The 27,719-nt window shown below is 34.2% G+C and overlaps 2 protein-coding genes across 2 annotated transcripts; one reads left to right on the forward strand and one right to left on the reverse strand.

Moving 5' to 3' along the window:
• The first annotated feature begins 535 nt into the window (after positions 1-535).
• On the forward strand, positions 536-12,015 carry LOC129270319 (uncharacterized). Its single transcript, XM_064106051.1, has 4 exons — positions 536-541; positions 6,079-6,192; positions 7,379-7,522; positions 8,494-12,015. Exons 1-4 carry the CDS (start codon positions 536-538, stop codon positions 8,536-8,538), a joined length of 309 nt encoding a protein of 102 aa, XP_063962121.1. The 3' UTR covers positions 8,539-12,015.
• Positions 12,016-19,442: 7,427 nt separating this feature from the next.
• LOC129269967 (melatonin receptor type 1B-A-like) lies at positions 19,443-20,582 on the reverse strand. The gene has a single exon (XM_054907406.2). It carries the CDS (start codon positions 20,580-20,582, stop codon positions 19,443-19,445), a length of 1,140 nt encoding a protein of 379 aa, XP_054763381.1.
• Positions 20,583-27,719: the final 7,137 nt, after the last annotated feature.

Below are 27,719 nucleotides of genomic sequence, written 5' to 3' on the forward strand. Positions count from 1 at the left end.
GTTTTGCCTAGCTTGAATGAGTGTTGATCGGCTTATAATGGGTGTCCATAGAAGACAGAATTCTTGAAATTGAAATGTATCAATTAAATTTCACACAGAATTATAAAGAAAAAAATTGAGAAGGGGAGAGTGGGAGGTGATAGGTGTTCTGATTACATGCTCCATCTTAGTGGATCATTTATAATGAAAGATAGTTTGTTCCATACAGCATTACTAAATATAGTTTAAAGTAAATTTCAACTGTCATTAATGAAAAATATAAATTGTTCCAACTACTACCATTAGATTTATCCTCCCTTTAAATATATTAACATGTACATGTACAAGAGCAGTAAGACATGTCCATGATTTCAGCGTTTTTCCATGAATAAAAAATAGACCATCCATAAGCCACATGTGAAGTATTCGCTGTCATCCTCTCTTCCCCCACAAAACCAAACTTAACAATGTTTTACAATCAAATTCCCAGCTAGGATGTGGTATCATTCTACAATGTGTATCCCTTGCATGATTTCCCCCAAGTCATATTTTAAAGATGACTGTGAGTTACTGTTACCCTGCGGGTTTGCTTAGAGTGAGAGCAATATACTCACCAAGCGTTGACACGCTGAGTATCTGCTGATCATGTCAGAGGCACTCAGTAGGGTATATGCTACACTGTAGCTGTTGGAACATAGAGACCGCTCCACATATGGTGCAAAAATGTACCAGCTTTTTTTTTGTAGTTTGGATTTTCATGCATCAACTCACAAATAAAGAACTTTTTCCAAACTTTCTCCATGTAAACATGAAGTCAGGTCTGCCCCAGCAATTAGCATGTGTTTCATGAAGTAAATTTTATCCACTGATCTGTGATTTTGCCCCACGAGCTGGACAGCGCGACGCGGGATAACCCGCGAGCCAAGTCTGCACCACGAGCAGATGCAGACTTGGCTCGCTGGTTAAAAATAGCTCAACAACATTTTGGGGGGAGTAAAGATAAGAAACCTCACATGCAATAGACCTTTTATACTGAATGGTGTTGAGCTTTGCCATGCCATAACTGAACAAGCCTATGGATAGACAAGATTTTCAATGAGATATATTTGGCTCAACAAACTGGCTATAAGCAGCATATAGGTTCTTCAGATCCATAAGCAGTATGTGAGTAGTATCAGTCTGTAATCGCATCAAGTTTATCTGGGAATGCTAGCTGACGTCATTGTAGTGAAAGTCTCATTTACAAATATTTGATCATATATATTCAGCTCTGATGTATTCTGTGACATATCTTTTTATAGCAACCTTTCAGGTTAGTACTGATGTTTTCAAATGATCATCGAAAGTATGCCAGGATCTTCTTATGGTGGGCAAGTTAAGTAGCAATAGCAAACTGTATTAAATTGGTATTAAATGAGGTTAAAAAGATAATTTTTCTTTTTTGGAGAGAAAATCAAATCAATGAAACTCACATGTAGATCATTTTCAAATGATATTATTCTGCTTTTACATCATGGATGGTGGGCCGATTTAGTCGCATTTCTAGAATTATTGAATTTGCATGCAAGTGTTGAAACATGTAAAGTAGCTGTATTTAGATTGAGAGTGAAAAATCAAAGAATAAGTCCAATTAAATAAAACAAAATGAAAGGCGTTAAGATGTCTTTTAAGCATACATGTAGATTTTCCTGCAAGATGTTTTCTGTACTGTCTTTCCCATGAATCTATTTTAAAGACAGTATGAACTTTAAATTATTAGAGCTATTTTTCTCTCTCACACACTCTCCTTCTCTTACTCCTTTTCCCATCTCTATCTCTGTAATTGTACATTGCAATAGATAGATAAATGAATCAAAACTGTTATCATCTCAAAATAGAGCATGGCAGATAGAGACTGGTGGAAAATGAAGCGAGAGGAAGGTCATTTCATAATGGTCTTTTATAGGTTCCTCTGAGTAGTAAATGACAGACATCAGCCAGCCATGACACTTTGTCTAAGCTGTCTTCCACTCATCAACAGGAAATTCATCATTGAAGATGTTCCAATCGTTGACGATTATTGAAGTATTGATGTCTTTAATAGAGCGTTTCTATCTCCTCTTTATGGGTTCTTGATAAGATCAACTGCCTTGAAAGGGAACAATGCAGCTGCAAATGTTTCAACCTTAGATTGGTAGTTGTACATGTAGATACGCTGACTTTTATCAACAGAAACTTTCATGTCCCAATTAAAAATGGTTTCGATCCTCTCTTATTTACTATTAAATAGCATGTTATATTCAGGATAGTTCCATTTCTATGTTTTTTTAGTACGTTTTTTTTTTTTTTTTTTTTAAGAACCATAAGATGGAGATGTGCACTCAAGTAGCCACTAATATTATCATCGTGGAAAGTAGCTTTGTACTACAATTCCAAATAAAAAATCTGACTTATTTAAGTTGTTTTCCAAGCTTTAATGTCTCTATATTTCAGTATGCAGATTGTTTTATTATACAAGCCTAGACAACTTGCTTTTATGTCTTCAAAACTACAAATGCAAATAGTCAGTCACCTACTAAGCGAATTTAGTAAAATAGCTGGTTAGGTACATTTGTCTCTTTTATTAAATAGGTTGGTGTAAAAACTTGTCATGGCATCATATAGTAGTGTAAATTCAGAGGCCGGTATTCTGAAGTTGGGTTTAAATTAAACTTAGGTTTAAAGTTGTGGTTTAAGTATGGATAGCCAATTGTTACATAAATCACTAAAAGTAGAGATATCATACTTCAGCTCATTTGGCTCTCAAAAATTCACAATTGTCTAGGAAGTATAAATAGATGATTGTCGTCACCATCGATGAATCAGGAAAGAGCACAGTAAACATAACAAACATACAATGTAATTTAAAAAAATTGACACTTTTGGCTTCCCATGATTTTAGTACAGAGTTAGACCATGGTCTAGACCATGGTCTAAGTTAAACCTGACTTCAGAATACAGGCCATAGGGTTTAGAGTGCTTTCATTTAGGAGATGAAACTTTGAAAACATGCATATCATTAGTGAATTCATCTCTTTTGTAAATTATGGTTTCTACTTTTTTACATTTCTTCCTGAGTTTAAATGAATGTATGATAACTTACTCCCGTATGTATGATAAATAAATGTATGACAAGTTTTAAATGAGAAAGACAGCCACCTGTACATTATCTTTAGTTTAATATGGTATCAGATTTGAGTGGATTTCACTGTTTACACCACTTTCAAATGCAACTATTTCATCATCACGCTGTAATAGCCAAACCCTACAAAATATGAACCCAGTCCAGGGCAACCTTCTATGACCATTTGTCCGTGAGAAGTTGTTTACATATCCCCTTTCCACATTTTCCTGATAACAAAAGATTACTGACAGATGAAGGGGCTAGGTAGGATAATCCTTTGTATTATAGTCTTACCTTTTTTCACTTTGTAAAAGAGAAACCTGCCTTCTGCTATGGGTCAGTGACCTTCTGATTCTACACCAAGTCTACCCACTCTGCTCATAAATAGTCATTAGTGCTCTTTTGGTCTCATTTAGTAACTTTTGAAGATTTCTATACCCTCTGACAGCTTTCAGAATCTTCAAATAATGAAGGTTTACATGTACATATGACATATTTATTAAATTTGTTCTTAATGAGTCAAACCTAAGGTTAAATCTTCAGTTTCATCTCAATTTCAATTATAATCTAGTAGAACTAAATACTTTTTCTATTTCTAAATCTACAGTAGATGGAAAGAGCAAATGTACATGTATAAAGTTAAATATTCAAAGTAATTTTACTCAGCAACAGTATAAACTGCCAACTTACACTTAATTAATAGTAGATTTGAAAACATGACAAGCCTCATCTTTTTCCACATCTTAAAGGAACATTTCTATATTACAGCACAAATTGGAAGAATTAACCCTATGGGCATTGAAGCCAAACATTAGCACATCTAAAGCCATTGCCTTGGTGATCTTGATTGATTTAATCATCTGAATTTTATAAGTTGTTCATTCTATTTGATTTGGTAACTTACATTCATAATATAGTCACATTTACGTCTTGATTCATATCTGTAGTAGATGTAGACATGTTATGAAAATAAGAAAGAATGAACAGGTCTTTTTATATACTATCATTTGCATAATAAATAAAACTCAAATTTATAACTTGAATTCAAATCTACATGTAATTTTGGAGTATAATATGAATTTAGAATATTTAGATTGAAATTAATCAATCTTAATCTTCAGAAGATATGAACGTATATTTTCCCAATCAATATCTTTCGGTGAGTCATATCAACTTTTCCTATTGTAGAGAAATAAATAATCTGTAATCATATCTAATGTACTTTTATTTTTTTAATACAAATTTCAATAAATTTCCAGTGGATGTGTTTTTCAAAAGCTTTACATGATGATATCAATATGAAGTTCAATCTAAATCTCCCTGCCAAGTAAATAAGTTTTCAATTGATTCAGATCTATTCCTTTTATACATCAGAATCGGAATATGATCCCATATTTAAACCTAAATCTTAAAAAAAGAACTTGCTTTAATTTCTTAATCCAAATCCAAATGTAGATCTACATTAGATGTGAACATCTTTTAAAAAAGAATGGATTTGTTTTAACTAGGATTAAGATAAATCTACATTAAAAAATCCCCTTATTACTTCAAATGAAGTAAGATCTGAATCTTAATTCTAATGTATAATGCTTGTATAAATTAGATCTAAGTTTTAGATACAGGATGTAATGATGCAAAATACATGTATGACACAGTAATATTGCTGCGGTATACATTTACACCATAGGCTCATGATGCTCTTGTATGCCTTTTAAAGTCATTCTGAGTGTATGCTATTTCATTACTCAAATATTTGTATAGGATTGCCACTTTTTTGCCATACCCCCTCCCCCTGCAGGGAGAGGTGGAGGGGGTGGGGTGCTATATTTCCGTCCCAGTCAACATGAATATCATGAAGAAGTGTAACTTAATTTGATTCTGGTCCTTTCCATTGCATATGATGGTATTTTTTTAATTCTATATTTTTTCCTATCATTTTGTTATACATTTTTTCCCTCTTTTATAATGGATTGCAGAAATGGGTGAACATTTTTGGCATTGTTTTTGTCAAGTCTGTCAAAAATCTACACTATGTTTGTGCTGTTTGAACTGCATTATATTCAGAGGCTGAAGCCATAAGCTATATGTATCTTGACAAATCTGATTGCAATGGAGATTACACAATCAAAATCAGAAATGGCAAGAATTTTTGCCAGAAGCCCCGGGCATTGCCTTGTCTATCGAGCACAAGTTTTGTAGGAAAATAGTAATCAAAGAATGGTTGTCAACATAATGAAAAGAGTGTTCTGCAAATTGTGTAGAACATTTCTTACAGATCATAAAACATTCAACGTTAAATTGAAGCAACATCAGAACATGCTGTATGTTCATATACATGTGAAAACTATCAGACCTGAATTGCATGGAATTTTGTCAAACATGCTAAGGAAGGATAACATTTTGAGCAAAATAAATTTGCAAAGAAAAATGCTTGATTCACTCTGATCTTAAAGCAGATACGAACCAATAGCGCCATCTTGAGTCCTCAACTACTCATACCTGGCCAGTTTCCTGACCCATAATGCTAGTGTAGTCTAGTAAAATAGACCCACTTGAATGATAACATGCTAATTAACCACTCAATACATTCATACCAAGTAGCAAAACATTTACTTTTCCTCTCAAAATATTTGTTTCTCTATACAAATACAATTATAGGTCAATTTATTCACTGTACTATATCTGAAAACGTATATTTTAGGACTATGTATTTATAACACACAGTCAATGAGAGACCACACACAGTTCACTCCCCCTTTAATTAATTTATGTCTTTTTTTTTCAGTGTTAATGTAACAAAGTTGGTGTAATTCTAAGTGATTATATCTAATATCTAATTGTCACTGCTGGCATTTAAAATGAAACAAAACCACAATCAAGTGTCACTTATATGATTAATTTTGCAAGGTTTATGTAGCAATTAATGACTCTCATTTTATTTCATTTTATCTCTGCAGGACATTACAGGTTGGGGAGAGAATGACAGAGGTGTTTCCTACACGTTTGGTGGTGATGTGGTTAGGCATTTCCTTAAGAAGAATGAACTCAGCCTCATTGTCAGGGCACATCAGGTTTGTAATCAATCACTTGGTATCATCATGCAATTACAGACATATACCGTGTTTACATGTGATCGGCTTTTGCATCGGCTTTTTCGTAGCGTGTAAACGCGATTAACTTGCATCGGCTCTCGGTTCAGAATCGAAAATCTTGCACCACCAAAGTAGTAGTTTCAGCACCGCGAGCCGATGCAGAATCGGCTTTTTTACTACATGTAAACAGAAAGCCGATTCTGCATCGGCAATTGGTGCGCATTTCATTTACTTTACCATTGTGACGTAATTGTAAGCGCACGGATCCAGCGTTGTCTTTATTATGACGTATATTGTTAGTGTGCGTATCATTTCAGGTTTTTGCTACGCGAGCCGATTCTGCACCGCGAGCTGTAACAGCGTGTAAACGCGGTGCAGGATAAACCAAAAGCATATTCTGCATCGGCTTTTGGTTCTGAACCAAAAGCCGATCACACGTAAACACGGTAATAGTCGCCCTTTATAAAACTAGCAATTCTGCAGTGAATTGGAAGACGGTGTAGAATAAAATTTCTAACGTGCAGCATTTATGCAGCACTTAATACAAATGGTCTAAGTTACCTTGAAGTTACGTTGATGGCCACATCTCACTGTCTTCACGACGAGAGTGTACAGATGAGTGTGGCAAGGTTAAGGAGGGTCTTAGAGCCCATTTAAAAACCCAATTTGAGAGCTGCATCTTATTGCCCAGGCTCTAGTATACATTCATATCACCCAGGAAGTGTGTCTCATTCCCTGAACTCAAAGGAAAGGGGATGATTTGCTTTTTATTCCTCATCAGAAAGAAACTTATAAGTAATGATGTGACTTGATAGATCAAAGCTGATTAGCGCTCAGAACATTTCCAATTGTGTTCTGGTATGTTATTTGTAAGAAAAAGTAATGGATTTATTTGGTACAGAAAAAAATTAAGGTCGTGATCACTGAAAGTTATGTAATATAAGTTAAGATGAATAAAGTAATGATGTGACTTGATAGATCAAAGCTGATTAGCGCTCAGCAAATTTGCAATTGTTTTCTGGTATGATATCTGTAAGAAAAAGTAATGATTTATTTGGTACAGAAAAAAAATGTTGTGATCATTGAAAGTTATGTTTTATTGAATTAAGATGAATTAAGCAAAAAAAAAAAAAACCTCATTACTCCTCTTGATACCAATGTACAGGTGGTGGAGGATGGGTACCAGTTTTTCCAGAAGAGGAAGCTAGTCACACTCTTCAGTGCACCTAACTATTGTGGAGAGTTTGACAATGCAGCAGGGGTAATGATTGTCACCCAAGATCTCACCTGTTCATTCTCAATCCTACAGGTAATTCATTAACCCATTGACTACCAATTCTGACATTGCTGTAGACCTTTCTACAGGGATGACCCGGTTCCAGTATGCAACTACTTACATGTATGCTCGTTCAGACAATGCTGATTTATCTCTGCAAATATGAATTGAGGAAATGAAATTTAGACACGCCCCAATGAACACTGAGCACAATGGAATAGGAATAAAAGGGGTATTCAATTTTAACATTTGTTTCATTATTAGAATGAAAATTTTTTTTTTGGGGGGGGAATCATTTACAACAACACAAATATCCACATTTCATGCACATTTAAAAAATAACATCATGATTGTACTTTAACTAATCAGCAAGATTTATAACTACCATAATGACAGCAAAATCCTGGACTCTACACAGATTGAAGAAGAAACAGAACCCGGGTCAAAGGGTTTTGCCAGTATCCGCAGTTTCTTTGCCGGTCAGCAAGTGAACAATGGTGCTGAAGATGATGCCTCGAGTGTATTCGATAAAAAAAATAAGCATGGCTTACGGAAGGGAAATTCCCTCTTTTTCCCTGTTTCAAATTGGATTTGACAACCATGTGATGCAGAGCATAATCCCTCCAAACCAAGTAATGTTTAATTTTGAATGCAATATGAAAATAGAGGGAACTATACTAACATTTTTCCTTGGCATCATACCATGCATGTAGATATTATTTCAGCATAAACACAGCAGATGTGTTTGAAAAACTATTTGATTCAACAAAATCTAAATATGACTGAATAAAGACATGAACAAATGTATTGTCTTTTCCTCTTCAAATGCAAAGCAAAAAGGGCAAACTCAATTATGCTTGAAACATTCTAAAAAACTTAATTTATCTTTTCTTCTAACATAAATTCATCATAAATGTTATGTTTTATCAGTGATGTAAACATTCATTACCTTTTTTATGTTGTTGCAATATGAAATTCTTTTCTCTTTTCTCTCCTTTTTACAGCCACAAGCTGGAAATGGACCAAAGAAAGATGACAAAAAGAAATGATGGCGCTCTCTTATTTTGATGGAACTTTTTATTGGGGGAATGTAAACTAAAAAGCTGTCAAATTTCTATGTAAATGGGCAAGACGGTATTCTACCACTCGGGATATTCTTTAGAAAAACTCATGCAATCTTGATAGTATTTCACAAAACAGTTATTCACTGATTTTTCAATGATAACTGTTGCACAATTCTTTGCTTCTGATTGGCTGAAAGCACATGTATCATTGGAAATCATTGAAAAGTTGGTTTGTGGAACGCTTCACAGAACATAGGCTTGTAGACAGGAAATACATGTTTTTGAAGTGTTGTATTTGATGGAAATCCATTGAATACACATTGCCCAAGATTTATCCTCAATTGGACTGATTCCAAGATTGTCTTACATCAATAGGACTAAAGAATAATTGGTCTACTTCTACTACTATTTTGTTTAAATTACACCCTCCACCCCCTCCTAGTTAACAGAAGAAAGAGGCAGTTGCTATGCAATGTATATGCAGTGGCAACTTTCTTCTGAAAGGGGAGGGGGTCTAACCATCATTTTATTCAATACCCATTTACAATAACTGCTATTTTTCAAAAATGACTATGGTCTAATTGTAACTTCTGCTTATTTCTAGTTTTTCCCATATAATTCAGTAAATATTTGGTCAATTTTACTGAATCTAATCTGAGATAAATTAATTAATGCTAGACACACTGGGTAGCTAAATGAATATAAACAGCCTAACTGAAAATCAAACAACAATGGAAATAATTTGGTAGTCTGGTTGTATTCAAAACGGTTTAGACCATGTAAGGTGAGATAAGCATCAGACAAAGTCAGATTTAACAAAGTATGATTAGACCAAGTGAAATTAGGCCAAGTGGGATAAGATGAAGTATGATTGGACCAATTCAAATTAAACAATGTGGGATTAGATCAATTGGGATAATATGAAGTGAAATAAGACCATCTGCGTTCCGACCAAATGGAATTAGTCCAAGTGGACAAGATGAAGTGTGAATAGATCAAATAGTAATTCACTGCCAGTACTGCCAATGGTGATGCATCGTGAGATGAGCTTAGTTCCCTTGCCTATCGTGGAGAAAGAACCAGTTTTCTGAATTCAAGTAATATCAAGAACCTATCCATCAAGATAGATATATGCCAGTGTGATTCCATAGCCTAGTCAACTTCTAACAGTACAAGAAAAAGATATATGTATAACATTCCCCTTGGAAGTACACAGGACCATAAGATATTATAGCCTTTTATACAATGCTTGACCTTGAATTAGTGTTTAGAGAGTACATCAAAGTTCATTGTACACATAGGTGGGTTAATTATATTAACCCTTTAGCCTTGTGAATTTCATGGTTATATTTCCGTGATGCAGCTCGTTAATAAGGTCTTATGATGAATACATGCTTTTTGACAAAAAAAAAATACTTGAATTATGCCAGTTACAATTGCATAACCAACAGTACATTTAATAAATCTTCAGTTCATTGTTCAGTAAAAGGGCAACATGGCCAATATTCCACCCCCCCCCCCCCCATTTTGAGGGGTTGTTTCTTTTCTTTTCTTACATTTTCTAATATGGTAATATTTCAGAGTTACCAAAATCACTATACTTTGTAGGAATTTGATGATGAATAAAAGGGCCCCCAAATGCCAATTTTGGCAAAAAGGAAGGGCAATATAAAATGCACCCTTATTCCATTCAGAAATTCACACCAATATATATGCTGTAGAACTAGAAAGGGCATTTCAAACTGGTATCATTTTTTGCAACCGATAGGGTCATATTGCCTCTTTACTGGCCAAATAAAGAATTGATACATAAATAAACCAAATCACCATAATAGCAACAGGTATACAGTAGTACCTTTAAAAAAAATCATGCATTTATCATTTGACCTATTTTATCAAGCAAACCTGGACATGGAATGGCCCTTCATTTACGGTCATTCAACCCATGAGAATTCAGGCCTTAAGATAGTTTACTTTCTTCCTAATGCTTACTTTTAATACCTTTAACGGTTTTTATCCAAATATGCAGTATCCTTTGATTACAGAGTACCACTTCGTAAACTTCCGTTTGAAAAAAATCCTTAGTTTTGTTTGTATTGCTTTTACTTAGTGGTGAAAATATGAGGAAAAATACGAATAAGTGGTTACCAGTGCACCTCCATTGCTTTCAATTTCTAAAAAGAATAGTAAAAACAAAAAATTAGATGCCATTGCTCAACGTTTCTTGTTTAATGAAGATATTTGAGTTTATTTCATAATGCAAGTGTTTTATGAAGATGAAGTACAGGGAAATCAGATGTGTAAATAGTGTTGTACTTGAAAATATAAATGAAATTCTATGAAGATTATAAAAAATGCTTGAATTTTTAAAAGAAAGGAAAGTCTATACGAAGGAAAACATGTCTTTTTAACTATGATTATTACATCATATAGTAAAAAATTTAGTTTGATTGCAAAGACTTTTTAAGAAGGGTTAATTGTGTAAATAAGTTTTGCCAAACCTTGCTAATAGCTTTAGAGTTTAATACCTGTACTTTCTTAACAGTTAATATATTCTATGTATGTAAATGTAAGTAATTATTATTCAACTCTCTATGAATATTTTCCTGTCATTCACACCAAATTTGATAATATTTTTTCTCCAGTCCAAAGTTTATTTCCTCTTCAAATGCAACTCGCTAAATTCACCTTTCTATACAAAACAATTAAGAGACATATATGACAGAGACATAGTGTCTAAGACTGTTTTCACATATCATTTTGTAAAGTTATGCCATGACTTTAAAAACAACTTGTGTGTGGTATGCCAAAATTTAGGCTCAAAGTTTGCTCAACATTTTCAAAAGTATGACTCTATTTCTATTAATTAAGGTTAATTTTTGACCAAATTAATGTAATTTATTCCTGAAAATGTGGGATATGTATACATGTTTTTGAATTTTTCTTGCATTTCCACATTGCATCCCAAGATAAGTCATTAGAAAATTGATTAATAATTTGGCTTGCCTATTCGTTATCATTTTTTAGAGTTTGTAACACAAAGCTTAGCGATTGTGCGGTCGATTGAAACATTTGATTGTATATTATGATTAATGAGTCAAGCATGAATAAACCCTTCTACCAAGCGCAAGGCTTTGTATGACAGTCATCCAGAGGTGCTTTACAGTGCTGTTTATAAAATTTGACGTAATACTATGAACACCTCTGTAAGCAAGTCCTGGCGTGAGTTTTGTACGATACTTAGAATATATTTTATTGAATCATATGACATAATTATCCATGCCCATTACATGTGTAGAATGGACTGGATTTCTGGAGAAGAGTCAAAGGTAGATTTACTGGCTAGATGGTTGTTGAGCTGTAATTAAATTTCTATACGGGCTAGATTGGAACCTTTGAACAGGCATGAAAGTTATGTCTTCTATGATATGCATAAACTAGTGTGTGCATGTGAACGAGCACAATAAAAGTATACGGATAGCTTGCTTGGATTTTCCTTTTAACAGACCATGCACATTACTTACATGGACAATTATGTAGCATATTGACTTGTACAACTTTGAATGCTCAATCCGTTTGTATCCCTAAGTTGTATAGTCCCCTCTATTGTTAGAATGCTTATAGTCGTTAGAAAATATTATGCCCTGTCAGGGGTTGACAGCAACTGTTGCATAAGCCCTAATTTATCCAGGATAATTGAATTAAGTAGATGTTTGTTTAGGTCTATCATAATTTTGTTGGTGACCTGGGCTTTGTGGCATGTATCATTTGATAATGAATATTTTATGCCTGGAAATCAAGTTATGGTGGCTAAATTTAAAGGTTTCGCCATTCAAAGAGACAGTCAATCCTTGCTTCAAGTTGGTTTTGAACGCAAGAGATGATTTTGAAGGGAGGGGGGGGGGGAATGAGGGGAAAATTTATTGACGATTTGACCAAAATCAATTAGAATAATAGTTTTGTAATGTCACATGCCTTATATTAAAATCCATACATTGCAATTTAGTTCACAATGACTGAAAGTATATGCTTTTCATTTAAGCATGCATGAATGTGTAATGTTCGATGAAAATATTAAAATGGATTCAAACTTGCTGAGAAAATGTCAATTTATGGATATCATGGCATATGGAAATGCTGTGCACATGTGACATCACAAAATAAACCTTTTGGCCACTGAGTTCTATAATTCCCATGGGCTTCAGACAGAAACCACCATGTTCTAGTAGGCAATGGGTTAAAAACTATTTTTTTAAGTAACAATCTTTTTTCTTTTGTTACATTTTCAACAAACCATCTTAACACATTTCTCTAATTTCTGTGCTTTCACCCAAACCAATTTGATGCGAGGATGTGTATTAAACAAAGACAAATGACATTTTTATGGTAATTTCAGTGTGCTACATGATTATATTTAGACATGCAAACACAATGTTTAGGCTGCAGAAAGAAAGAAAGAATCAGTGATGTAGCTCTAGTCTGGAACTAAGGCTATCATTTTGTCATTTGAAATGTAGATGACAGTTTTAAACTGTGCACATATTATTATTCTGTGCATTGTTTATTTCTCGTTTAAGTTTTCCTACTATTCAGGGGGAAAACAGATCATGCTTTAGTATGTCCTTTCATTCATTTTTTATTATCTGTGTTGCATTTGAAATATACAGATATTACTAAAGCGGTTCATAGCAGTGTATTATGTTTATCTAACAAAGGGGTAGGTAGCCATGTTCAAAGATATTTCATTAAAATTTGTTCATTGTTCTTTTTGCTTTCTTGTGTAAATCACCTCAAAGCAATATGATTGCTGTACAAAAAAATATGTATATGTGTGTCTGAAATATATAAAATGTATATTGTCTAAAGATTTTTAATGCAAAAGCATTGGGGGGAAATGCATGTTTATTTAGTTCTTTCCTTTTTTAAGTGCAATTTTGTTGATAATTTAACCCTATATTGGACAGGGTGTATTGATGGTATTCAGATGTAACACAATTTAACGCTTGTACATAAACTACAGTGATATTCCTCTCCATTCTTGTGATCTTTAGCAGGATATGGTCAAGCTTTAATGAAATATTGCAAGTGTGAGAGAGAGAGGGAGGGGGAGGGAATTTTGAATGCCATAATTCATGTTGAGTGAGATAATTCAATATGAGAGTATTTTCAACAAAAGTAGTGTTCACTTCCCAAGTATCAGTTATAAAATACCACAGATCTTTTGATTTCACCCACATCTTAAAATTAAATTGCTCTCTTTACATCATTGTTGAACTTCAAATTTGACAACACTGCCACATCTGTTGTCTATCTATTTTCATGTAGGCTTATGCTAGTTTAAAGATAATTTGCCGAAATATTTTATTTGTCTTCATTTTAAAGTCTAATATTTCTAGTTGTTTAGTGATATGAAACAACATACATGTGTATGCCATTTGGTTAGGGTTATAGATTATAAAGATGACAGTTTTCATAGTTTGTACTAAAACATGCTTTTTATGATGGTTTATATTAGAAATAACTTTTGTTTTTTTATTTACAATGTATAATTCTGTCTCTGTTATCACTTTCGAGTTTCTGGTGCTCCTCTCTCCTCCCCCCCCCCCCCTCCCCCTCCCTGTCTCTCTATTTTCCTTTCCAACCTCTTCACATTTTATCTCTTATCTCTTCATCCCTCTCCCATCCCTTCCTCTCTTTATTTATCCCCCTTTCTCTCTTCCATTTTTATCTCATTCTCTCTTCATCTCTCTCCTATCCCTCTTCTCTTTATTTATCCCCCTTTCTCTCTTCCATTTTTATCTCATTCTCTCTTCCATTTTTATCTCATTCTCTCTTCATCTCTCTCCTATCCCTCTTCTCTTTATTTATCCCCCTTTCTCTCTTCCATTTTTATCTCATTCTCTCTTCATCTCTCTCTCCTATCCCTTCCTCTCTTTAATAATTCCCCTTTCTCTCTTCTATTTTTATCTCATTCTCTTTTCATCTCTCTCCCATCCCTTCCTCTCTTTAATTATCACCCTTTCTCTCTTCTATTTTTATCTCATTCTCTCTCCTATCCCTCTTCTCTTTATTTATCCCCCTTTCTCTCTTCCATTTTTATCTCATTCTCTCTTCATCTCTCTCCTATCCCTCTTCTCTTTATTTATCCCCCTTTCTCTCTTCCATTTTTATCTCATTCTCTCTTCATCTCTCTCTCCTATCCCTTCCTCTCTTTAATAATCCCCTTTCTCTCTTCTATTTTTATCTCATTCTCTTTTCGTCTCTCTCCCATCCCTTCCTCTCTTTAATTATCACCCTTTCTCTCTTCTGTTTTCATCTCATTCTCTCTTCATCTCTCTCTCTCAAATCCCTTCCTCTTTAATCATCTCTTGGTATGAATATTCATTGGAAGACAGTCTAGTTTCCTGTATACTAAGAACTTTCTTTATTACATTTTAATTACTTCAATATGTTCATTACACTGTCACCTACCGTTTACATAATAAGAATGCACTATAAGACAAGAGCTCTGCAATATACAAAGCATTACTTTGGTCTAGGTACGTTTAATTTAGACTGAAAATTCAGCTGTTTCAGAGTAGATTTTTAACATTATCTGATTTTTCAGCCCTCCTATAATAGAGGAAGGGGATGCTGCAAAGCCAGACAAAGTCTCAGCGGAACATATCCTGACCGAAATAGACTGATTTTTCGGTCTACTACTAAAGCTACTTGTAAAGTCCAATATGTTTTTACCCTGTAAACATGGTCAACCTGGTTATAGCATTTTATTTGGTTTTGATTTAAATCGACAAACCTAACATCCAGTCAACAAATACTATATTTATAAACTTTTCTTGTAATTCTTCATTCAAATGTGACGAAAGAATGTTCTTTCAAAGAATAACTTTTTTCCAAATCTCAAGCTGGATATATTACTCAGTACCGTGAGTACAATGAAATGGGATGTAGTTATGCATAATTCTTTGAATCAGACTCTATTATTGAGAACTAATCTTGCTTTGCTACTTCGATTTATCCAAAACCAGATAGTTCATCTACACGTACTACCAGCTGTTGAATTTGGGTAAAAATTTAACCAGCACGAGGGTAATTATGTGTCCAACCAATTTGGGGCACTATTTTACCCAATGCTGGAAGCATATTATCCAGTAAGGTTAAACAATAAGCAGTAATTACTTTCGAATGGGCAAAATTCTCATCACACTGGATAAATAAAAATGCCAAATAGAAATGCCCAATATTGGTTGGACACACAATTACACTCATAGAACATTTTTACCCAATATTTTTTTAGAGTGTACTTGGGGCATTTATACATTTCATTGCATCAATTAATACTTGTTTTTCATACCGATATTTTACTAATAATTCATTATTTTCTTCTTTTTTAATTTGCTTTTATTTAATGATATATATTTTTTTCATAGCAAAAAAGGTCTTATATAATATAGCATAATATAGCACTATCCATCTTGATTGGTACTGATAGATTACATGATGAAACTGATTGAATTATGTTTGTTTAGGTAAGTGGATCTTACATTATTTTTGAGTGAGATGCGAGCTTGTTTTGAAGATAAAGACGGTTAAATAGTTTACTTTATAGAGTTGCATATTTCGTTTTAAAAATGTTATGGTTACCTTATCTTGTATTCAGTTATTATTATGGCCAAGTATCCTTCAATCATTATGTTTTCCATGCTATCATATTTGCATGTTATAAGAAATTATATGTAAAGGGTTTTATATTAACCTTGAAATAGTGTAAATTTGTCATTTTCATGTATTGCTTCATAGCTGTGTTCATATGGAACTGTATAAAAATTCATTTGCAAATAAAGATTGTTCTACATAAATACATTTAATTCCATTATAAAGAAAAGGGAGCATGCTTTGCGATTTTGGTTCTTTATTAGGGTGACTTTTTCTGCGTCTAACAATGATCGTGATAATGATGACAATGGTGACAGTCTCTAGGAGGAGAAGGAAGAGAGAGAGAGGTAGAGAGAGAGGGGGACAGACAGAGACAGAGAAAGTATATAGACATGATAGAGGAGATAATAGGTAGAGGGGGAGAGAGAGAGAGAGATGCATACACACACCTCTTCACAGACGGAACGGACAGAGACGAACACAATTATGAGAGGCAAAGAGACAGATACAAAAACACTTGGGTAGAGCATGTAGAGAGAAGAAGATGGTGAAAGTTATGGTTAATGGTGAGATTGGTATATGCTAAAGGAAAATTAAAACCTTGAAAAAAGTTGATTTGTATGAAATTCATTAACACATATTTGTATGTTATGTTGAATTGTACAAGTAAAACGCATTTGCGAGATTCTTATGTTGTTACTTGTACATTCTTTGAAGGAGATGAACCACCTACTTTATTTTCTTCATTATGTTATTGTAACTTGCAAAATCTCAATAACTTAAGTTTATATTACCCATTGAGGACAAATTAGACTTAAAAAATAATGTATATCGGATATATTATCGTTGCAAAATCATACTCCATTTTAACTTTATGATTTGAATGGATACAGTTCAATATTTGATAATAGATGAAATAAACGCGAGGTGAAACGGGAATTGTTGGTTCAACTGTTCGAAAGTTCATTACTATTATTACTCTTTTTTTTTACCCATGGTCACTTGTGTTCCAAGGGTTTCATTCTCCATGCAATATGTGTCCGTGGCAGGGAGAGTGAAGTGGGAAAGTTGGTAATTAGATTTTTACCCTTCTTACGAATTCCCTTATAAAAATATCTTGTACTTAGTAAGTTAGAAACACCATCATGCCTCATCCCCCACCCGTTTTGCACTGGGGAGGGGATAATAATTCAAGAACATTCAATTCAATTCAATTTGCATTTGATAATAATACGCACTAAAACAATACATTCTATCCTATTATTGCAACAACCCGACCTCTTACGAGCACTTTTCAGTGTACCGGAAAGCTTGCTCAAATCTATACATCTCGACGGCTTACATTCTTAAGGTCGACTGTAAAGCCACGAGATTAACGAGACAAAAAAATATGACATGCCATAACCTTGCAATATGATTGGAAATTCGTAAACAAAATGATGTTTCATCCTTCAAAAATTATTGTAGAAAAAAAATCAGTATGAAATTTAGACATGTTAATGATATCGTCAACGTATCATGGAAGATCTACCTGTAAGAATTTAGTATATATTATTTTTCTTCAATAGGATTATGCCATCGTATATGAAACTATTCTCACTCAAAATAAAGTCATAATCATTGCTGAGAATAAATTTTACAACGTTTCATTCATTTAAGCATTCTTAAACAATTCAAATATAATTATTTACAGCCTCCTTTTTTCAACGCTAAAAAAATCCACCAAAAACATTAAAATTCCATTCAAAATACTGGTACTCGTTTTTTACTGGATCCATGAAAATATAATACTCAATAAGAGCTATATACATTTAAAACAGAATAATTATGTTTCAACTGGATGCTTTGTCATGTTAACAATCATCAATTGATGTTGATCTTAACCGCGTCCTGCCAATTTAATCAATAGCAATACATCAATTGATCATTGTATGCGGTGTGTAGACGAAGCCCAGAAAACCTCATATAATATTATGCATATTGAAAATAACTTGATATATTTACAATGACCATTGATTATCATACTGTAAAATATGAGGTAGAACGGTGCGATAGATATCATACAGAGAAATATATACAAAATGACATTTATAATAATTTGATAAGAGCTACTCTCAAATCCTTTCTTAAACAAAAACATATGTATCTATCTTATAATACAGTCACACCGAAAATTAATGACAGACTTCGATCAGATGCTTATGTCAGACCAACGGGGTCCAGATTTACTAAAACTTCTTATAATAACAATGAACAATTTCTATAAGAAATTTACCATCAGCCAATCAGATTGAAATATTGCAGTAGCTTTTAACTTATTTCATTTTTGTTTCCATTATAACAGAGATCGGGCCCCAGTACCGTTCAAACATGACAGAAGGTCGATCAATCAATCGATTGATCGATCGATTGATTGTTCATTGATAGATAGATTAAATGATTGATTGATAGATAGATTGATTGATTCATTGATTGATCGATTAATCGATTGATTGATATTGAGTGATAGATAGATTGATTGATTGATTGATTGGTTGGGTGGTTGATTGATTGATTGATTGGATGACTGATCGATTGATTGATTGATTGATTAAATGATTCATCGATTGATTGATTAATTGATTGGTTGGTTGGTTGGTTGGTTGGTTGGTTGGTTGGTTGGTTGGTTGGTTGGTTGGTTGATTGATTGATTGATTGATTGATTGATTGATTGATTGATTGATTGATTGATTGATTGATTGATTGATTGATTGATTGATTGATTGATTGATTGATTGATTGATTGATTGATTGATTAATTGATTGATTGAATGATTGATTGATTGATTGATTGAGTGGTTGATTGATTGATTGATTGATTGATTGATTGATTGATTGGGTGGGTGGGTGGGTGGTTGATTGATTGATTGATTGATTGGGTGGGTGGGTGGGTGGGTGGTTGGTTGGTTGATTGATTGATTGATTGATTGATTGATTGATTGATTGATTGATTGATTGATTGATTGATTGATTGATTGATTAATTGATTGATTGAATGATTGATTGATTGATTGATTGAGTGGTTGATTGATTGATTGATTGATTGATTAACTCTTTTTTTACAATACTATGCATGTGCATTGTGCATTAAAAATATGAAGATACACTTGAGTACGTTTCGAACAGTTGGGTAAAACAATTATTTTGAGTGATCTGTTGTTATCATAGTTGTTTTGGGGAGAACTTCTGACACATTATACATCCGTTTGTAACGAGGTCTGTTTGACGGTCGCCACGATGCTGATATCCTGATCATCTGGAGGAGTGTTGAAGTTTGGAGTAGGGGTAGAACTTGGAGCCCTGTCTCGAGACCGCTTCAAGAGTCGCTGAAGCCACGCTGACGGCTTTGGAATCTCCGACCAACGACATCGGACAACGCAGAGAGAAACCTGCTTGAAGATGGGTTGCTTGAAACAGTAGATGTAAGGATTGATGCAAGAGTTGATACTGTAGATTACAGCTGTATGCTTGAAGTAATATAGGTAACACTCCTCAGCGAAGAGACAGATAGTGTGAGGAAGGATACAGATAAAGAAGGCACAGACCACCATGAACAGGTTCTTGGTGATTTCAATTTCGCGCTTGTCGATGTTTGAGAGCATCTTCTTCTTGTTAGAAGCCGGCGCCTTGTTGGAACGCCGCAGAAAGAATTGCGTCATGTTTCGATACTGCCTTGTCACGTAGATGTATATTTTAAAGTAACAGAAACTGATGATGCAGAACGTGACGACGAAGAGAATCTCTTCGATGACATACATGATCCGAAGCTGCAATCTGGTGCCATCGAAGACGCAGAAATGGTTCTCGGTGTTATAACCCAGTCGTCCGAACCCAAGTGATGTGGGCAAGACGATCATCGAGAGAGGTGACAGCCAAGCAAAAGCAACCATCAAGACGACGTTCCTCCGCCGGTAGATACGCAGGTATTGTATTCTTGGTCGGGTGATGACAAAGAGTCGATTGATGCTGATCAGCGCCAGGTGAACTATGCTGGCCTTGAAAGCAATTAGAGTCACCCCTCCAACCATTTTACAAACCCAATCCTGCAACGGCCATCCTCGAAGGTACAATAGCGCCACCGCGTCAAGACTCAGGGTTGCGCACCCGATTAGATCCGACAGTGTCAGACTTACCACAAAGATATTCGTCACCGTCTGTAGCTTTCGGGACAAGGCAAAGAGAAGCACGACGAAACTGTTGCCGAGCACACCGACGATGGTTACCATACAGATGACAGTAGCCAGAATATAGTTGGTGATCACCAAGACGCGGTTATCGTAGGGGTCGGTTATGTTGACCACAGCATTCCCGGGAAGTGGTACTGGTAATGCCATCTCTAAAACAACCAAAATTGTAAGAATACAATGATTTTTTTTAAAGAACGCCATTTGCCCTTTTTCAATAAATGCTCAAATGGATTCAAGGTGTAATGTTATAAGAATTTGTTTGAATAATATAAGGAATCATGAGTTACTGCAAATGAATTGAACTATTGTTGCACAGAATTCAGCAAAACCGATTTGATTGTAAGTATGGTGGTATTATCAAGTAGTTCATTTATGTATTATATTTGGTATATAATTAAGCATTTATGAATATACCATTTTCTCGCGAAGGATTAAAATATTGATTAAAACCTATACCAAGGAAACAAAGACAAATATGTGACATCGCCCATGTTGTAAAGGTACGGTTGCAATTTGAATTTCGTATGTTAAATTCATCACGAAGTCCTTTGATGAGCTATGGAATTATTGCAAATTTACATCTAAAAATATTGTAATTAGCAGATACTACTTTATAAAAAAAATAATAATGTATTAATGAATCTTCAAAATACAAATTTTATCCATTTATAATTATAACATTCTTATAAAAACAATTAACGATTTTGTTTGAAGTTTGGTGCAATGTCTAATTTTTCAAGATTTTTGTCAGTAAATCTAATGAATGTCCCGATTCATGTGAAATTATGTCAAATTTATGCTCACTTATTTCGCTCGATCGCATTTTGCAGAACTAATGACGCATGTGTCATGAAAGGCCGACTCAAAATTTTAGCTCATGATGTCACTTGAAGGTCTGACATTATTTAAAGTCATCAAAAAATGTTCTAAGAGGCGAAAATTGCGTTATCACAGGAATTTTGTGATTTATTGGTTGAATTTTTGAGATTTTTCATCTGCCATAAGGAGATTTTGCTCAGCTCAATTCTGCCAACACTGCTTCGGTAGCATTTGCCGTTATGGTCATAACTATACTGCTATCAAGCATGTGTAATATTCAAGAAAATTTCTTATGCTATAGTTCTTAGCTTAAATAGACTAATTGTTACTAAATAATTTACAAAGGAAGAAATTACCTGAGAAGCGAAGAAAAGCGGACACAAGTGAAAATAATGATTATTCCCGGATGCGTTCTGTGATGAAGACAACAGACTTGGAATGATTGGATAGATGAATCATTGATGTAAATCTGCATATACTTGGCATTCTTAGAATGGCTTCGTCCGACCACTCGGCTGCTGGGGTTTCGCAAAGAAAATGATCAATAATTGAGGATGGAGATGACAGTAATACTACGTTCGTTGGATACACGTTATGGATTATTGATATCATGAATCCCAGAAATAGATTTAATCCTCACTTGATCTCTTGGTTGATGGGTGTTTGTGGTTTCTCGCAGTTAGATAAGATGAGTTTTCCGTGTATCTATTTTCATTTTTTGTGTTTCATATTGTCACTAGATGTGGGAGATGATTGAAGTCAGTAATAGTCATGATAGTATACGATGGTGGTGATGGTGATGGTGACGATGATGATGATGATGATGACGATGATGATGGTGATAATGATGATGATGAGGAGGAGGAGGAGGAGGATGGTGGGATGGGTCGTCGTGGTGTTGCTGGTAGTGATCATGACAAGGTTGATGACGACTTTGATATAATAATGCTGCTTCGGATGAGGATGTAAATGAAGATTATTTATTTATTTATTATTTATTTATTTATTTATTATTTATTTATTTATTTATTTCAAATCTTTATCCAGAGTAGCCTTGATAGTCACAATAGCCCGGCGGTCAACGCGAAAGATGATGATGACATGGAAACTAAAAAAATAATATAATGGTAAATAATATTCTAAATATTGTTTGAAATTCTTTGCTTCCTGAAATACAACCTCCTCAATTTAATTCACTTAAAAACTATTGGAAAAAAAATCCTCCTTCCCAAAGACATTTCCATTCCAGTATCGCGGTGAGGTTCGCATCAACCATGGCGTGAGTGTTGTAGCTCTACAGTGCGTATCAAAAACAAAAAAAAGTTTACACTTTACAAAAATCCTGTAAAATTATTTTTGTAATATCCTGAAGATTTTTCCACATTTTAACATTGTTACAGATCCATTTAAGCAAATGACGATATAACTGTCGAAATATATTTCCGCTTGAGTGAGCACCACTTACTTTTGAAAAGTTAGTGAAAAATGATTTGCGCAGAACTTTGATTTAGTTATGCGAATAAAAGGAGGCCTTAATCATGAAGAACACGTGGAATTTAGCTAGTAAAATTGATTTGAAGATATATATTTTACCTTTTTTAACTTGTTTCCTTGCCCAAAACACTTCGAAGAGTGCATTGCGCCCACCCCACTTCCCCACACATCGAGGCCATCGTGACGATATTTGCTTTACACTGAGCTGTGATTTACATGAAATGGCTCAGGCTTGATTTTTATTTTGTTAATCATTGTCAAGCATTGGAAAAGTGTGGATAAACACATATTAAATGAAAAATAAATGTAAACCCACTTTAAATGATAAAAACATAGTGAAAAAATGCTGGAGATGTCTGTATATACTTTTGTTCAGATTCAGTTATGTCCTTATACATCCAGCTGGCACAAAAAGGGTAAAGGTTGTGCTTACTAAGTGTTAAAATTTCAATTTGGGTGGCAAAATTGTTTCGAAATGCTTGAAAGTATTCGTTTTATTTCTATTGACTAAAAGTGCACGGGAAATGTATGAGAAATGTTTCGCAGGGTAAGTTTGATTTCGCCTTTTCCTCTTGACACAGCGTGAAAACGAGCATATCTGCGCAAACAGATTTCTGCGAGCTTTACAAAAATGGACAGTGCTCACTCAAGTGTAACATTCTGTCAAAACTTTTACTTTCATTGGGAGACCCAAACCCAAGAATATATGTTAAAAAGTTACCCACATGTTGTATATTTTTTTTAATTCCAAGGGCTTTTTCAATGGATAAACTTTTTTTTGATACGCACTGTATAAAACTGAATCATGTTCTAAATTCTTTTGTTTTATTCTTGGTGATCCCTCTTTTCAAGCGTTTGAGGTTTTTATGGACTTTTTATTTTAATTCTTTGTATTCATTTTATATTATTATGGATGAGTAGTGATGCCATGTGTGCAAGTATATCATATTTGTAGTTTTTATACTCTCCCTCAATTATAATGTACTAGTATACATTAATGCTCATACAACCATTTTATCTCCTTATAAAGCAACATACATACAGATAGAAACAATTTCTCTATATACATCTCCTTCCATCCCCCTCCCCCCCCCTCCCTCCCACACTCTATCTCCCGCTCTCTCTCTCTCTCTCTTTCCACGTCCTTTCACTCTCATACGGTTTTATGTTGCTTTTTTTTTTCATTTTGTATAGTTTTGTTTTAACTGACTTTTGTTCACGTGATGACATTGATTAGGAATCCCGTTCGGTGTACTGTATTGCTTGAAATCAAAACGTTATAAACGGTATAATAAAATGGAGGTGTTTGTCATTCTTTATGAAATCGAGATTAAAGTGAATTCCATTCACAATCAATTCAAACATAAGCAATGAAGGATTCATTCAATAATTCAGCATTTATTCTTCAAACGTATTCATTTGAAATCAGTTCATAAATCGATATGCACATATCATCAAAATAAGTAAAATTGTTTTCTATCAGAACCATACGATGTTGGTTCGGGAATTTGAAAGGTCCCATACAAAGTTATATTTTTTGTATGTTGGATACAACATCACGCTCGAAAAAGTGAATAATATAACCATTCTCAAATAATGATCACTCTCTTGTGATCCTCTTTTGCTGCAGTGTTAGTGAAATACCGCAAAGTGAATCTTTATGGCTTGGTCCCACTGGCCGACGGACGCAAAACGTATTCATAAAGGACAAAGCGGACGAGCAAAATTTCGAGGGTCGCTCCATCAGTTTTCATCCGCTCCAGAAATGGACAAAAATAGCGAAAACATAACGGAAAATAACGGAGGTTTGTAGTATTTAGCCGGAAACATAAACGGATATTCATGGGAAGCCTAGCGGATAAAAGCGGATGGAAGTGGATGGCAGCTCCGAATGGGTTACCGGGGTTTTGAATACTTAATATACGATATGCCTATGCATATACGCTTACATCCTTTTTATTTCCGCGCTACTAACGATGTATAGACGTTCCATGTACCTTATCTTCCCTCCCTCTTTCCATTGTTCAGCTCGAACGTATGAAGCACGTTTGCAATGAGTTTTTCATCGAATGGCAAGACTTTCGTATACGTTTTACATCCGCTTTGCATCCGTAATTGCAGTGGGACCGGGCCTTTAAGTTGACATAAAATTACTCTTAACTGTCATAATTCATAATTGCTTCAGAGTTAATATGACTTCGAAAAGGTCAAACACACAATAATATTATACAATTTTGTAAGCATTGTTTTTATCAATAAAGAAAAACACGTAATTATATTTGTCCGCCATTCAAACTTCCGCGATATCGCCTATACCCATGCAGGAATTTGAAACAACTGTTATAATAATCAACATCGTAGTTGAGTAATGATTCCAGTACAAGATTAGTAACAGTAATTATTAATGATAGCCTCAAATAATATGACAAATCCACATGATTTTTACCCTGGTTGTTGTTCTATACACCCATGTCAACCCTGTATTATACTAAAGTTGCCTTGTGTTTACAGCGGAAAGCGATACATGCGTCGTTTCTTTGTATACTCTTAAAGGTCGAGTCTACCCCAGCAAAATGCTGACTCGAATAAACAGAGAAAAATCAAACTAGCATAGTGCTGAAAATTTCATCAAAATTGGATGTAAAATAAGAAAGTTATGACATTTTCAAGTTTCGCTTATTTTTCACAAAACAGTGATATGCACAACTAGGTGAGTCAGTCGATGATGTGCATCACTCACTATTTATCTTGTTTTTTATTGTTTGAAATATACTATATTTCATTTTTGTTTAGATTTGACAATAAGGACCAACTTGACTGAACCATATAGTATTAAACAATGCTAATTCCATATGTTCAGGGAGGAATTGATCGTTGTATCACTTGACAATGAGGAGAAAATTAGAATATTTCCTATTTCATATAATAAAATACAAAAGAAATAGTTAGTGGACGACGTCATAGTCTCTTCATTTGCATACCAGCCAGGATGTGCATCTAACTGTTTTTGTGAAATTAAGCGAAACTTTAAAATGTCATAACTTTCTTATTTTACATCCGATTTCGATGATATTCTCCGTTTTATGCTTGTTGGATTTTTCTCTTTTTATTTAAATCAACTTTTTGTTGGGGTGGACTTATCTTTTTATGATTTCATTGTCAGATCATTGAACGTGAAGATGTCAAATAATGTTGGATTACACAAATATACCTGGTCCCCATTTGTAAAAAAAAAATATAAAGACTTGCCTATTGATCTACATTTGAATTGTTAAGAAGATTCAGATTTTTTTATCAATACTCTTAAAATAGTTGGGCAAAAAATGCCCAACTTTTAACCAACCCTGGGCAACATACTGTCCACACAACTATTGGTTAAAATCTGCCCACATTGGGTAATAAAAACTAATAATCGGGTAATTAATTTGCTCAATTGGATAATAATTGCCTAGAATATATATATTACCAACATACATTACCCTACACAGAGGACAATATGTTGCCCAACATTTTAAGTGTGAACCGTAATTTGATTTTGACTTGAACCTATTGCAGCTATTTGTAAGACTGTCCTTTATCATGTTTATGTTCGAGAAAAAAAAAACATTTATTTTTTTAAACGTATTTTGCCATCAAATGTTTCATTGCGTTGCTGCATTGTTAAAGTATATTTTTCAAACGAAGTGAATAGTAAGGTCAAAGATTATTAAATATGGAATAATACTTATAACAACAGACACGATGCAGTCAAAATTTTCCTTCCATTAGAGAGAGAGAAAAGAAATTCTTCTTGATTTATTAATGCTGCTATATCTGCTTGAAATATGCTTGACCGGGCGTTGTACGAATGCCTGTCTCATGAACGGGAGGTCGTAGGTTCGATCCCCGGCCGAGTCAAACCAAAGAATTGAAAGATGGGATCTTCCGTCTTCTCATCAGGCACTAGACGTATTAGAATGGGGAAGGATAATACTAATTGTATGCAGGGCTCGCTGGAAGAGCAGCTTACAGCTGTAGTGGCTATACCCTGTTTAAAGAAGTTAATATTAAATCATATTCCTTAATGATTTCCATGACAATTCTTTATAACGTTTATGAACAACAGTCATAACAGAAACATTTCACCTTGCGTTTTTTTTTAAACTTTGCTGATTAGCGGGAGGCCATACAGAGTTAAATCCTAGTAGTTAACTTCAATAGGACGGGAGGCATAAATTAGCATAAGTAATTAAGTAATTTTCATGTAAGAATTAACTATACAATTCTGTAGATCATGTTCATGGAAACGTGCCTGCCAATTTTCGGCGCGATTTCGTGGTCGACGACCGAGATTTCAAGAGATAGGGGGCTCTCACCTGCCATCCCAAATTTACTAGGCCTAGTTCGGGGCTAAGGTAGCATCTATACTACACTTGCTTAAAAAACCGCAGCAACTCACCTAAATAATCAATAATAAAGGTCATCAACAAGTTAGAGGGCTCGAAGTAAAGCTTATTCTACTATACATTAATGGTTGTTTGACAAGTAGATTTATCATATGAAAAACAACATTATTTTAGCTGGCTATATCAGAATACGATTAACATATTTTCAAGGACTTCGATGAAAATGCAAATAAAGCAAAACTACCTCACATAATCATTAGTAATACTCAGTGAATAATGAAAATTTCGTTTCCCTTCATCTTAAAATATTCCGATAATCGTTTTCACATGTCTTTTCAATATTTCTAACAGTTCAAAATAATACCGGAGACAGCTGCTATTATATTCGGTGTACGCCAATATTAAATATTCATAATTTCCTGGTTTCCGAGGAGGTCATGATATAAGGGCAAGTTTCATGACATAAAAGCGAGATGGATTAGTCTAGATAGAGAAGCACTCCCAGATAGAAGAGGTTAGAAAACCCTATAGGAAAACCTTAAAGGAAACGCTTGAGCCACTTCGCTGGTTTAGGTATACCGGAAAG

The sequence above is a fragment of the Lytechinus pictus genome, chromosome 10 (genome assembly GCF_037042905.1).
Source record: "Lytechinus pictus isolate F3 Inbred chromosome 10, Lp3.0, whole genome shotgun sequence".
In the NCBI taxonomy this organism is placed as follows: Eukaryota; Metazoa; Echinodermata; class Echinoidea; order Temnopleuroida; family Toxopneustidae; genus Lytechinus; species Lytechinus pictus.

What these genes read in the sequence shown, in the direction of transcription:
- LOC129270319 (XM_064106051.1), top strand. An exon ending in TCATTGTCAGGGCACATCAG is followed by an intron (nt 6,193 to 7,378) that starts GTTTGTAATCAA and finishes ACCAATGTACAG; the next exon opens with GTGGTGGAGGATGGGTACCA. An exon ending in GTTCATTCTCAATCCTACAG is followed by an intron (nt 7,523 to 8,493) that starts GTAATTCATTAA and finishes TCCTTTTTACAG; the next exon opens with CCACAAGCTGGAAATGGACC.
- LOC129269967 (XM_054907406.2), bottom strand. Translation starts at nt 20,582, where the DNA reads ATGGCATTACCAGTACCACTTCCCGGGAATGCTGTGGTCAACATAACC.